The sequence below is a fragment of the Medicago sativa genome, chromosome 7 (genome assembly GCF_051527215.1).
Source record: "Medicago sativa cultivar Bolivia chromosome 7, Bolivia_mono, whole genome shotgun sequence".
NCBI lineage: Eukaryota > Viridiplantae > Streptophyta > Magnoliopsida > Fabales > Fabaceae > Medicago > Medicago sativa.
In genome coordinates, this window is record NC_140755.1 from 26584379 (window position 1) to 26598449 (window position 14071).

At 34.2% G+C, this 14071-nt stretch overlaps 1 protein-coding gene and 1 non-coding gene across 2 annotated transcripts; one reads left to right on the forward strand and one right to left on the reverse strand.

The window, feature by feature from the left end:
- Positions 1 to 279: 279 nt before the first annotated feature.
- LOC146905242 (uncharacterized) lies at positions 280 to 13856 on the reverse strand. The gene is made up of 8 exons (XM_085728493.1): positions 13751 to 13856; positions 10174 to 10326; positions 9503 to 9841; positions 8750 to 8826; positions 7859 to 8585; positions 7672 to 7803; positions 1533 to 1670; positions 280 to 368 (listed from the first exon to the last, which is right to left on the reverse strand). The coding sequence occupies exons 1-8, from the start codon at positions 13854 to 13856 to the stop codon at positions 280 to 282; spliced, it is 1761 nt and encodes a 586-aa protein (XP_085584619.1).
- On the forward strand, positions 1742 to 1848 carry LOC146905243 (small nucleolar RNA R71). The gene has a single exon (XR_015020871.1). It is a non-coding gene; the product is annotated as a small nucleolar RNA R71 (small nucleolar RNA).
- Positions 13857 to 14071: the final 215 nt, after the last annotated feature.

Genomic DNA, 14071 nt, shown 5'->3' on the forward strand with positions numbered 1-14071 from the left:
CTTAAATAAAATAAACTCAAATATAAATAAAACGGACTTAAATATTATGATTTTTAAGAAGTGTAGCATTCCGTTTATGATTTTATGAAAAGAAGTGTGACATTCCGTTTATGTTGAATGACTCTGATTTATATGTGAAACTTTTATGTTGGGAAAATGGGGTGTTACATTCAACAGTCTAATCATAGTATCTCTAATACCTAGTGTAATCATAGTATTACTATCAGGGTACCTGCAAGCAGATATAGGTTTAGAGACAAGAGTTTTATACCTATTCCTTTATTCGGTATCTTTGAATTCGATGCCATGGTTCATGACTGTTGATTTCTTCCTCCCTGCATCATCATCTGAGCCAACAATCTTCTTCCCTGAAAATTATAATTATTTTTTTAAAAAGGAATTTTTTTTGTTTCATAGGCACGGCCGTGCCACCATAGGCACGGGCCGTGCCTAGTCTCTGGTCTTAGGCACAATTTTTTTTTCTTCTAAATTTTTTTTTCGCATCATCTTGGACAAGTACCTATACAACAAATTAAAATAACACAAAACAAACAAAAATAAAGCAATTAAATTTGTGGGTTGCTTCACACGAAGCGCTTGTTTAGAGTCATTAGCTTGACGGTTAGAAAGTGGTTTATCTATCCTATACCCAATCTCTCACTAAGGGACAATGACATCAAACTGACATTCTCTCTCAAATCACACATGGCTTTTTCTATAGTTTCAAATCCTATGACACAAGGTATGGAAAAGCTCTCTGGATCCTTAAGTTTAGGTGGCAATTTGTTTGGAAGTATTTCAATAAAATTTCTAAACTGCTCATCTTACTTGGATTTAGCAAACTCTTGTGTTAATGGAATTTTAGGCTCATGAGGTGGTGAAACAAGTGGCTTTTCATTCTCTCCTATGGCTTTCTCACTTTGAGGCTCATCACTCCCTATCTCTCCTTCATTGTTCTTAACTTTCACAACGGGGTCCTCTAATTGTTTACCATCCCTAAGAGTAATAGCACTTATATGGCCTTTGAGGTTGGTTTCGGTTTGGCCCAAAAGAATTTCGGAGGTTTGAGAGGAAGTAGCCACCGGTTGGGGCATTTGAGAAGTCTGAGTCTCTAGCATCTTACTGTGCGTAACTATGGAGTCTACTTTTGATGTAAGTTTGGCAAGAGAGTCATTCAAAAATTCTGTTTGATTTTCAAGCTCTTGGAGCTGCTCGGATTGATTTATAAAATAATTTTCTAAAAAAAGTTCTAAGCTGGATTTTTGAGGGACTCTTTGGTTGTTTGCATAACTACGTGGTGTTGTTTGTTGCCCAAAAAGATATTGAGGGTTTTGAATATAAAAAATTTGATTGTTCCTAAACCCTACTACCTAGTTGGCAATCAATGCCAATATGGCCAAATACACCACAAACTTCACAAGGAGGTGATACAGGGGTAGGTGTGACAGCACTAGTATTTATTTTATCAAATTTTTGTGTGAGTGCGTCAACCTTAGCAGCTAGATGATCAAGGGTAGAAATTTCATACATACCTGCCTCTTTTTTAGAGGGTGAAGGAGCAACATTAGTGATGTCTCTTTCATAAGTCCACTGATAGTGGTTTTGTGCCATGTCCTCGATCAAAGTATATGCTGCTGTGAAAGTTTTATTCATCAACGCTCCACCTACAACTGCATCAACATAAATTTTTGTGGTAAACAAAAGACCATTATAAAAAGTGTGAATAATAAGCCACTTCTCTAAAACATGATGGGGACAAAGTCTAAGCATTTCTTTGAAACGTTCCCACGCATCGTAAAGAGATTCCTCATCTTTTTGAGTGAATTGTGTGATTTGATTCCTTAATTGAGCAGTTTTAGAATGGTGAAAGAATCGGGCAAGAAAAGCTTGCCTCATTTGGTGCCATGAAGTGATAGAACCAATTTCCAATGAATGAAACCAAGCACTAGCTCTATCCCCTAAGCAAAAAGGAAAGAGGTGCAGCCTTACAGCCTCTTTGTTTGCCTTCAAGGTTCCACTGAGTCTTAAAAAAGTTGAAACATGAAGATTCGGATTGTTTTATCTTGGTTTTCGGGTGTCAAACATTGATTACGTTTGAACCTTTTTAACCGGTGATATCTCATTTTTTCTTGGGAAGGGAAAAAATAAGCAAAACCCTTGAGAATCGAGGTCCGGGAGTTGTTTTCGTTACGGGAAGGTGTTAGGCACCCATAACGACTATAGTATCCTATAGGAACCGTCTTTACTTTCTACGCGCACGCTTTATTTTTAAATGCTATTTGAAAGTGTTACTTACACCTATGGGTTTACTAAGTGAAGAATTGGAGGGAGAAGAATGTGTTTGAATTTTAATTGAATTGAAGGAATTTCGATTCCTTGCCTACGTACCCGTTTAAGGGATCAAATCCACCGTAGTTCTCTTCCAAAAAATGTTTTTGTTTTTGTTGGTTGATTTTAAGTTTGAAAATGGAATTTTGAAGAATGAGAGAGAGAGGCCTCAAGGGCATAAGATTGTGAAATTGTGAGGTTGAATTAGTTATTTTGCAAAAGAAAGTCAAAGTATGATTAATTTCCATTGAAATTTGATTAAGAAAATAAAGAGAAAATGCAAAGGAGTTTTGACTCCTATATTTTTGGAAAAGGTTTTCAAGTGATGTTGTTCAAGTTTTTTTGGAAAAATTGATTTTTCTAAGTGTAAATCCTAAGCATTCATCTAAACATGCAATCCTAAACATACATCTAAACATGCATAACCTAAGCATACATCTAAAAATATCTATGTGATGTGTGTGCATGTGTCGGTGCTTGTGTCGGTGTACATCATTAGAGTCCATTGTCCTTTACATCATGCCCTAGTTTACATTCTATGGTCTTGCAAGAAATTAAAAAGGCATAAAGATAAAAAAGAATTACAAAGCCCTAACTTTACATTCTATTTGCTTGCACATGAAAGATAGAAAGAAAAAAGAAATATGCAAAGTGAATATGCAAGATGCTATGGGATATGAGACATGAAACAAAAGGAGTTAGTAGCACAAATGAAATAGAAACAACACGCTAAAGGCATAGTAAAGTAAATGTAACTTGAAAATGAAGTAGCAAGCAAAATTAACTAAAAGTGATAAAAGAGACTTGACATTTTTTAGACATTTTGGAAAGGGTAAAGATCATAGAAAAGATAGGGTAATGACATAGAAATAACCAAGGGATTATGAGCATATATTTTGACACACTTTGAAGCCAAGAATTTACCAAGAGCAATAGAAAAGATTAATGTGCAAGGGATCGACATAATAACATGCTTAAAATAAATCATTATGGACCTTGTAAGATGTGAATCCAATGATTCTAACATCATAGCCAAATTTTCAGTCATGATACAAGAATCAAAAGGACTAATATTTCACAAAGTTCACAATGATTCCTATAAGCATAGTTATCACATTTATTCCCACATTTTTTATCAAGACTCAAGTGCAAATTTAACAAGCAAACAAGAATGAAACTCACATACATTTTTCATGCTTTGGAGGTAAAATTTAATATGCACAAATTCAAGAGACACACGCAAGAAAAAGACTATGCAAGAAATACATGATTAATTTGGAGTTTTTCCTCAACACTTTAACAAAAATGGAAATCAATGGATTGACAAAAAAATTGATATATCTTCACATATTTTTTTTGGATCCAAATTAATCATGTATCAATGCTAAAAACAATTAGAATTAACAAGACACAAACATCGCAATTTTTAGGAAAAAAACTAGTGCAAGATTCAATCAAGCAGGGGGGTGCAGGAGCAGTAACAGGGGTTCATGTAGCAAACTGAGAACCAGACAGCCAAAAGGGGAATGGGCCTAGAGCTGGATCAGCCCAGGATCCATGGATTATGGGTCAGCCATGGGTTAAGAATATGGATAGCATAAAAGATGTTTTGGCTGATAAAGAAATCAAATAAGCTTAAAAGATATATCACGTTCTTTTTCTTTAAAATTGCTCACTTCTCTTTCTACATGAAACAAGAACAGCGCCCCCCTTATGTCATCTTCTCCGGTGAAATTGCTCATTCCGGCGCGATGGCCGGTGGTGGCACCACCGCGTCGGAATTTAAAACTCCGCCGTTTTCAAAAACAAATTACATTTTTAAAATCCCCTCTTCTTCCTTATTTCAAATATCCAATCAAAATACCCAACAAATGAACCGACAATCCTAGATCTAAACAAGTTTTCACCAACAAAGCTTTTCACAGATGCATATTTTAGCATACATACAAGTATGAAAACGGTGCAGATTGAAGAAAGGGATTAACCGAATGTTACCTCTGTTAGCGAAACGGCAAACAAACGCTCCAGAAAACTTGAATACGCTGCTCCTTCCTCCCTCAGTTTTCGCGACCTTGAATTCGGATCCGGTTCAGCTTCTATCTTCTCACCTCCTTTGATCTGAGACCTGCTTCAGTTTTGCGATTCACCCTTCAAACCGGTTTCAAAACGTGTTGGTGTTGCTCTAATTCGAATTGGATCTGTTGTAATTTCACGGTTTCAAATTCGGCTTGCTCACGTTTGTGTATATTATGGTACGATCCAAAGAGAAAATGGAACAAGAGGAAATGTTAGTATTAGAAATGGGCTGAACCGAAAATGAAGAGGAAAAGAGTTTATGATTTGAGATGTTAATGATTCTAATGGTGGTGATTGGAGGTTGTTGTGGTGGTTGAAGATGAAGTTTGATGATGGTTGAAGGTTGTTGTGGTGGTTGAAGATGAAGATGGAGGTGGTTAGAGTTTGTTAGGGTGGTGGAGAGTGGTGGTGGAAAGTTGTTAGGGTGGTGGAAGTTGTTGAGGATGAAAGAGGTGGAGGGAAAATGAAAATGTGAATTTGTGGATTTTTTTTTGTGAAATTTTTTTTTTTGTGGAATGATTAGTTAATTGACCTTGACCATGACTTTGACCTATTTATAGGTGATGTGGGAATGCTTGGACCAATGATGTGATGCCATGTGGCACTTGACTTGTAACAAACTCTTGACTTTGACTTTAACAAACTTAAAAAGGGATTAAAATGCAAATAACAAAAGTACAAGGACCAAAATGAAAAATAAAACTAAAATTGAATTGAAAAAGTAAATTGAAAATTAACGTAAAGCGAGACGATTAAAAGCAACAAAGCAGATTAAAATGAATCAGAAATTTTATGTGAAATGCCCAAAACGCCCCTAGGGACTAAAACGACTCAAAACGACTCAAATGCAATTTTAAAATGATTTTTTAACAAGGAATTAAAGCAAGATTTTATACAAGCAAATTAAAGTACTCTGAGACAATTTTTAAGCAGAGTTCTAACACATGAAAAGACTAAAATGCCCCTAGGGGCTATACTGACTCAAAATGACTTCAAATGCAATTTTTGTAATGGATTTTGACGTAGAATTGAAATGAAAACTTATTCGAACCAATTGAAAAGACTCAAACAATTTTTCAAAGATTGAAAGAAATTTTAACATGGGAAATGACTAAAATGCCCTTTTTCATGAATTTTGCAAATAACATTGAAATAAGATGCAGAGGAAGATGCAATGATCAGAGACAAATTCAAATGACTTGAAATGCAATAAAAGAAGAATTGAGCTAGTATTTTTAGGTCCAAAATTAGGGTATAACACGGATCTTCAGTGGGTGATCCGAAAAATTGATTTTGCTGCACTAAGTAAATAAGTGCAGACTTTATTTCAAGATTATTATCCTCAACCATTGGGTACACAATAATAGCATGTGGCTCTTTCGTAAAAGGGGTTGCATACTCTTTGAGAGTGCGTTCCTCAGCCATATCGGTATTATTTTGTGTTTCCAAGAAGTTAACGATAAAAAGAAAGAAATAGAAAAGATAAAAGAGAAAGAAAGAAAGAAGAAGAAGAAAAAGAGAAAGAATATTTTATTTTTTTATTTATTTATATATATATATATATATATATATATATATATATTTTATAGCTGAAGGTGAAAAAGAAAAGGAAAAAGAAATATTATATTTTTTTATGTTTATTTTTATTTTATATATATACATATATATTTTTTTCGAACCACTATTAAAAAGTTAATCAAATTGCAAAACTCCCCGGTAACGGCGCCAAAAACTTGATGAGATAAAACCGCAAGTGCACGGTTCTACCGAAGTAGTAATAAAAGAGTATCGTTCCGACAGAGAGTTATGAATTCAATTAACTTTAAACAAAGATTAGATGAGAGTTTGAGATTATAAAGTTTGGATTTTTAATTAAAAGAAAATATAATAGTAAAAAGAGCCTTGGGATTATTGGTTCATCATAATGACAACCCCTTCACAAACCAAAACCTTAATCCTAGAACTTTATGTTAGACCTAATTTCTAAAGACCGGTTTCCTTTTATCCCCTCACTTTTCCTTTCAGTCCAGTGAGAGTTTTCTTCTAGCAATCAAACCTATTTCGCTGATTTGATTACCAGAATAAGCTTTTAAGGTTTGAAACATCCAATGTCTCAAGAATTGCAAAGACTATTTCGCTGCCTTTGCAATTCTTGTCTAAATTCACTTGTTCGAATATCAAAACTCCACTTTCGTTTTATGAATTGATATTTGAGATGATGAATTAACAATTATCAAACTCTCCACTTTCGTTTCCATAGTTTGATAATGGTTAATTCATGTTAAAACGGTGAATTTAGATTAGAAACTAGGATTACACAAGATTAGGGTTAAAGCTTGGTTTGATTAGGATTATGTCATTAGACTTATCCAACAATCTCCAGACAAGAGAAGTCTACTCACTCATGTTCATTGAAGAAGAAGAAGAAGAAGAAGAAGAAGAAGAAGAAGAAGAAGAAGAAGAAGAAGAAGAAGAAGAAGAAGAAGAAGAAGAAGAAGGAGGAGAAGGAGAAGGAGAAGGAGGAGGAGAAGGAGAAGGAGGAGGAGGAGGAGGAGGAGGAGGAGGAGGAGGAGGAGGAGGAGGAGGAGGGGGAGGAGGGGGAGGAGGAGGAGGAGGAGAAGAAGAAGAAGGAGGAGGAGGAGGAGGAGGAGGAGGAGGAGGAGGTAAATAACAATAAAGGTGAACTTTTATTCCAAGAACAAAAGATGATTTGTTGTCATAGCTAGCTACTCTATTTATAGTCTATAACGACTTAAAACCTAAGCAATACATCACTAGAATGTTCCACAAGAAACCAAGGGCTTTTAGGTCAGAAATAAACTACTAGGTAGCTTGTCCGGAAAGCAAAAGCAGCAAAAGGACTAAAGTGGGGCACACCTCTTGTATATATTTGCACAAGATCTTCAAATTCTTTGCACAAAATATTTTTGTATGAGATATTCATATTTTTGTCCTCAATCTTTGCACCAGATATTTTTGCATAAGATCTTTTATATTTTTGGCACGAATCAGCTCCAATTCTCCTTTCTTTTGCTCCAAGAATTAATATTTAGAATATTTGTTCCTGAAATATAATAACTTGCAATTGTAGTAAAAGAGTTCTGAAAAGGAAATAAACTTAAATAAAATAAACTCAAATATAAATAAAACGGACTTAAATATTATATTAAAACTATTAATTATTGACTCATCAATAAGTCCTTAGAGAGGTTCTAAAAACATCCTACGAAAACGAAAAAATGTATATTTTATAAGAACTAAAAACACTTTTAAGTTTTAATAGATTGTTGTCATCAGCCATTAAGTTATCATAGATGTTGAAACCAATTTTGTTGAACTCAACCTCTTTAGTGAAAGTAGAACCATTATACTTCTCCACATTTTCCACAACATTTCCATCTAATTTATATTGAGGAAATTGTCTATTCTTTGAAACATTTCCTTCATTATTAACTGATCCTGCTAGAAACTCTCTTCCACTCCCTCCCCGTTTCATTGTTATTTGCACTAGAAGCCCTTAATTCATTGTTCATAGTTCCAATTCCAACCATTCCTGCTCCATTATTCAGCTGAATTCCAAAAGGATTGTTATTTCTTACATCAGAAGTAAATTTATGAGGCATGCCATTAGTGCTTTTAACACCATAATTTTGGTTTCTAATATCACCAAATTTAAAATCCCTTGTTAAGAAACTTGAAGAAGAAGAAGAAGAAACCATCAATCCTTGTTCAGCTCTATATGATGAAAAGCTAGTGGAAGCACCATCATTGAATGAGTTTTTCGCTTGAAAAATTGGAAGGCTTGAAGAGCTTATTCCAAACCTGTTTTGATCATAGCTGTTATTCTCTGCAACAACATCGGCTTCCAACTTTGATTTTCCAAGCCTAACTTGTTCCAAATCTTGAAGAGCCAGCCCTTTTTGTATATAAGGAAATTGGTCAACATGATGTGTTGGAAATTGGTTGAAATGGTTAAAAACATTGTTTGCACCTCTTGTTTGATATGCCAGTGTTTGCAAATATGGAAGTGTTGGCGCATGAAGTTTGTTTGTTCTTTTTTCTTCGATTTCTCTTATCATAGACATCGGAAGACTTGATGCAAACCTTGATCTTAGAGCTCTGTGAGATATGCCTCCAACCATTCCTTTCTCTGCAACATCTCGCAGAAATATGCGATATTTCTGCAAGTATTGTGATCATATACTAAAGCATTATAGTTTGTAAGATATACTAGAAAAAGTTAACAAAAATTAGAGACAGAAAAATTATCAACATTATCATTCAGTCTTCTAATGATGATATTATAATATCATGGAAATATATGAAGTAAATTGAGAAGAAAAACCTGTAAGTGACTTGCTACATTTTCTCTGGTCACGTTAGGTATATTCATGATCTCCAGAATTTTCTTTGGCACAGCCTCTAAATTAGGGAAAAGATAAACACAAGAAAACTCATTGTAGTTAGCTATATATATAATGAAGGAGCCAACAACTTAATTTTAGGGGTATGAAACAAATGCAAAGTGTGTATTAATACTAAAATTTGGATAATAGGTAGTTTGTTTTTGGACAATATATGTAAATTATTATTAATGCATGTAATTTGATATTAATTGTATTTATGTTCATCGTGTAAAATATAAAACATATGTCTGATGTGAAAACATTTGCAAAATTAAGTGTGTCCTATGTAAATTACTAAATTGTTATTAGTATATTTACTTAGGCCTATAAACAATGATAGTGGTGTTTGTGCACTAGCTGCCAGCTTAGTGGTAAGAGTTTAACTTTGTAACCTCAAGGGAGGAAGTTAAAATCCCATATGATATGGTTGTCAAATGACCATTATAATATCACTGTAAAATAATAGCGGTGTGTACATTAAAATAGTCTATTATATTTCTTTTGACCTCAAGTATATTTCATTGTTGGATTGATAGTGGCATATACATTTATATAAGATCCAAAGCAGACAATACCTCAGAAAAATGGCTCAACCGATTAATGGTTGGAAGAAGTACACATAAAACTTAAAAGTATATTTAAAACTATTTAGATTTAAAAAGCCTTTCAAATATTTTTAAAAGATGACTTACTTTCCAATCCAATTTGGTCAATAGCAAGCAGAAACATTTTGTGGAGATAAGGTGTCCAAACAAGCTTTTGTTTCTTAACAACTTGAATATCTCTCTCTCCTTGGCATTCTTTACTCTTTCTCTTGCAATGCTTCTTTTCGTTCTTAGGTTCACTTGATATCTCTTCTTCTTCGCTTCTCACAAATAAACTTTCAATGAAAAGTTTCTCTTTCTTTGCTTCCATAACATATTTCCCAATATGTTTGAAGTCTTCAGCACAAAAAGGTTTCACAATGTACTGTGCAGCTCCATTTTCTAGTGTCTTCGAGATTAAACTTGGCCTATTGTCTTCAGACATAACTGTTTAAAACGAGAAAAATTTGAGCCATTTTTAAAAGAATTCATAAAAGAAATTTTAGTTTATTTTAAATAACTTTCCAGATAAACTCCGAATTAACGGTGTAGTTTTTTCATGAAAATCATTAGGTTAAGATCATAATCAACTGAATTTCTTAAATAAATGGGTGTCAACTTTACACTTTATTTAGTGCACCTATCAATTTAGGTACCTAAATCTTTAAACAAGTAATCAGTATATATGCATAATAAACAAGTATTCAAAACTGGAAAACCCCTATACATGCAAAGAAAAAAATTGCAAGGTTGATTTAATTTGTAAGAGTGACACTTACTTATTATAGGTATCTGGAGTTGATCTTTAACATGCTTTTGGAATTCTAATCCATTCATTCCTACTATGTGAAATTCTACAATAACGAGATCAAACAAGCCTTCATTTTCTCGAAGAGTGATCAAAGCATGACGAGCATCTCTGGTACTAATAACTGAAACTCAATAACGAATAGAAGAATTAATGTTAGCCACCATGAAATATATTTTTGCATGTTACGAGAAAAAGATTAAAACAATGCATAAGGAATAATTTTTATTCACAGAATGTATTCAAAGAGAGTATAGGAACACTCTAACAAGAATACAAAATCAAATGCATGTCTAGTATAAAGAGTGGAATAATATCTCCTTGATTGTGAGACAAAAGTATTAAATGAAAGATTGAGTGTTATTAAGCACAGTTCTTGACTAGTTAAAAAACATTATGAGTGATAGATAAATAGAAATAGAGAAGTAAAAAACTAAAATTAAGAGTTTTTGATAATTTATAACAAATCATAGGCTATAGCAAAGGAGAACAAATTATGTGTATAGTAGTTAGAAATAGAGAAATTAAAGCAAGAAATTTGTGGGAAGGCTTATAGTTCTATTCCCTCCCACTTCACTAACATTTGACGCAATATCATTTTATATTTAAAAAAGGATGCAATCATGAATTCTGTGTGTATCTCATGCATGAACTCTTTGTCTATGCAATGTTTATACTATAGTATTTGTGGCACGTACTGTTTTTGAACTCTACTAGTTTCCAATGGAAGGATTCAAGTTTTCCTATTAAGCGGTGGGTAATGTTGTTCAACACCTTACTATTGGAGTTATATTTTTGCCTTGTCAACTTATTTTGATTTGAGTATCCCTAATACTTCTGTTTAATAAATTTCTTTTACAGGTAAAAAAAACATACATCCCTTATATACGATGAAAAAAAATGATAAAAAGCATTGAGACAATCAAAAAGGTTTAAAGGAGAAAATATTTATCGAGCTCGCCTCTGTTCTGTGGGTCTTGTGGGGGTTCATGTAAACGACTCTTTTCTTAGGATGGCGGACGACTTTCTTTATTGTAGGCTGGGTTCTTTTCCTTTCAAGTATCTTGGCTCCTGGTTGGAGTGAACCCCCATTCTGCTAGAACTAGGAACCAGTTAATCAACCTTATTGAGTATAGGCTTAACTCTTGGACCAATAGATTTGTGAGTCTTAGGGGTAGAGTGGTTTTAAATAATTATGTTTTGAATTCCATCCCCGTTTTTTTCTTGTCATTTATGAAAATGTCGGTGAAGGTCTGGAAACATATTGTTCGCCAACAAAGATGTTTTTTGCGGGGAAGATCTAAGGGAGGGAATAAAATTTCTTGGGTTAGCTGGTCAGACATCTGTAAGCCAAAAAGAGAGGGTGCTTTGGGGGTAAGAGATCTTCGTCTTGTTAATTTGGCCTTGCTTGGCAAGTGGAGGTGGAGGATTCTAGCGGAGGGTGATTGCTTGTGGCGTAGTATCCTGTCAGCCATGTATGGGTCTGCGACGACGTCTTGTCATTTTGGGATGAGAAGCAGGTCCCTGAAATCTGCTTCACCTTGGTGGAAATGGGTTTCTTTGCTCAGCTCAAAGTCAGATTCCTCTTCATTGATTTGAAGAGGGTTTGTCTCAAGTGGTCCAGGATGGTAGGATGATGTCCTTTTAGGGGGATATCCGGTTAGGCTATACCCACCTTCGGTTGTGTTTCCACTTGTTTTTTCAGGTGTCTCATCAACAAACTGAGTGCATAGGCTCTATGAGGGATTCTAGGGAAGGTATTTGGGAGTGGGACCTTTGATGGCGTCAACCTTTTTGTCTTGGGTGCAGAAGGTGTTGTACGAGTTACTTGCACTGCTTGAGGGGGGACATTTATCTGAGGGAGAGGATTCCTGGTCTTGGAGGCATTCCCCGGACGGGTAATACTCGTTTCGTTCTACCTACGCCACTCTTTCAGTTGCCTTAGTTCAATAGGGTGGGAGGTCTAAGGCAGCTGTTGACTCGCTGGATCTGATTTGGCATAGTTGGGCACCCTCTAAAGGTTAGCCTGTAACTTATCCTAGACAGGGCCCAAACTTGTCAAAAACTCTTTAAGCGCAAAGTGATTTCTAATAAAGTAAATTATATGTGCCCAATTTGTGAGGAGTGTGTGGAATCAGTGGATCATCTGTTTGTTACTTGTAGGGTGGCGTCCGATGTTTGGTATCGTGTTTGTAGGTGGTTAGGGTTGGTTTTATCTAGGAATCTTCAGGTGTTGCTTCATGGGTTAGTATATTTAGGTAGTAAGCGTAGGGATATACTAGGATTTACTATAGTTTGGCGTGCAACTGTGTGGTCCATCTGGAAGGCCTGAAATGACATTATTTTTTAGGTACCGCCCTTGAGGTTGATATTCTGGTTGATAAGATTCAATTCCTTTCTTGGAAGTGGTTCTTTGCTAAACACCCTTCACACCACTGTTCTTTTTATGAGTGGAAGGTGGAGTCAATTCTTTGTTCGCACCAATAGTGTTCAGTTTGTTGGGCAGAGCTGGATCTGATCTATGCTTTAGGCGTTTTGGTGGGGACTAGATTTCGGGTGTTTGTCTGACTCGGGTGGTCCTCTGTTCTTCGCTGCCTCTTTGGTTGTGGTCTTAGGAGGGACTTGCTGGGTGACTTGGGAGTTTGTCGAGACTTAGGTGTTATTTATCTCCTTTTTCCATTATTTTTTGGTGTTGCAGCTGGTCTGCTTCTTATTCCTGGATTCTCTGTTGTTCTTTTCCGGGTGTTTACATAGATTTCGTTTTAGTTAATTAATATATATAATTTGCCAATAAAAAAAAAAATCAAAGGGTCGACTCAACCGCCACAAAAGCGGAAATGAAATAGAAAAAAACGTAAACAAAAACTATTTCTATAATATAAATACACACAAATTATTTACTTATATTTTAATTTAATAATAAGTCTTTTTTTTGACAAAATTCACTTAATAATTAATCTTTAAAAAAAATACTTAACAAAATAATGTAATATTTTCTTCCTACATATGTATTATATTAACAAAATAATGTAATATTGTCTTTCTACATATGTATTATATTAATACAAATCGAGTTGGCTGAAATCATATAAGGGGATCAAACATAAAATCATGCCTTTGTCAACACATTATTTGTACAAATATTTAGCATAATATGATTAAGCCTGTTACAACTTGAGTTTGAATTCTGATTCAAACAATCTTTAATCGGACTATTAAAAAATGACGTCTTTTCTTTAAAATTTGAAGGATTAAGATAAAAAAATGAAGAAAAAAATAATACAATTAAAAAAATACGATGATTTCCATGAAAACACATTAATTATAACTACATTTATTCAACAATGCATATTGATTATTCTTGGAGATTTGTAACGCATACACATGGATCAATCAATAAGCATTAGTATACATGATATGATAATGTTTTTTTTGAATTTCAAGAAAATTTTATATATTTAAAAAGCACCCAAATTCATAAAATTCCAATACATATAAAATACTTCAACCATACAAGATTAATTAAATAATTAAACAGAGACATATACCTTTGTATTGCCATGCCATGAGTATCTTAGCAAGAAATGCCAAATAAACATCATCATGGTCCACAATCAAAACTGTGATATTATTATTAGATATTTCGCAATCCATCTTCTCTTGTCTTGTTTTGTGATCTACTAAAGCACTCAAGAAAACCACTCTATTTAATTAGTCTTTTTTTTTTCTTGACAACTCTAAGAAATGAGTTGAGAGTGTTTATATAGCCAATTATTTTTCTTTTTGGAGATGTGATTGTGTTACACGTGTTACTCAATTTCTCAAGTAGAGTGACAACAAAAGTAGAGGCAATATTGAGGGCGTATATC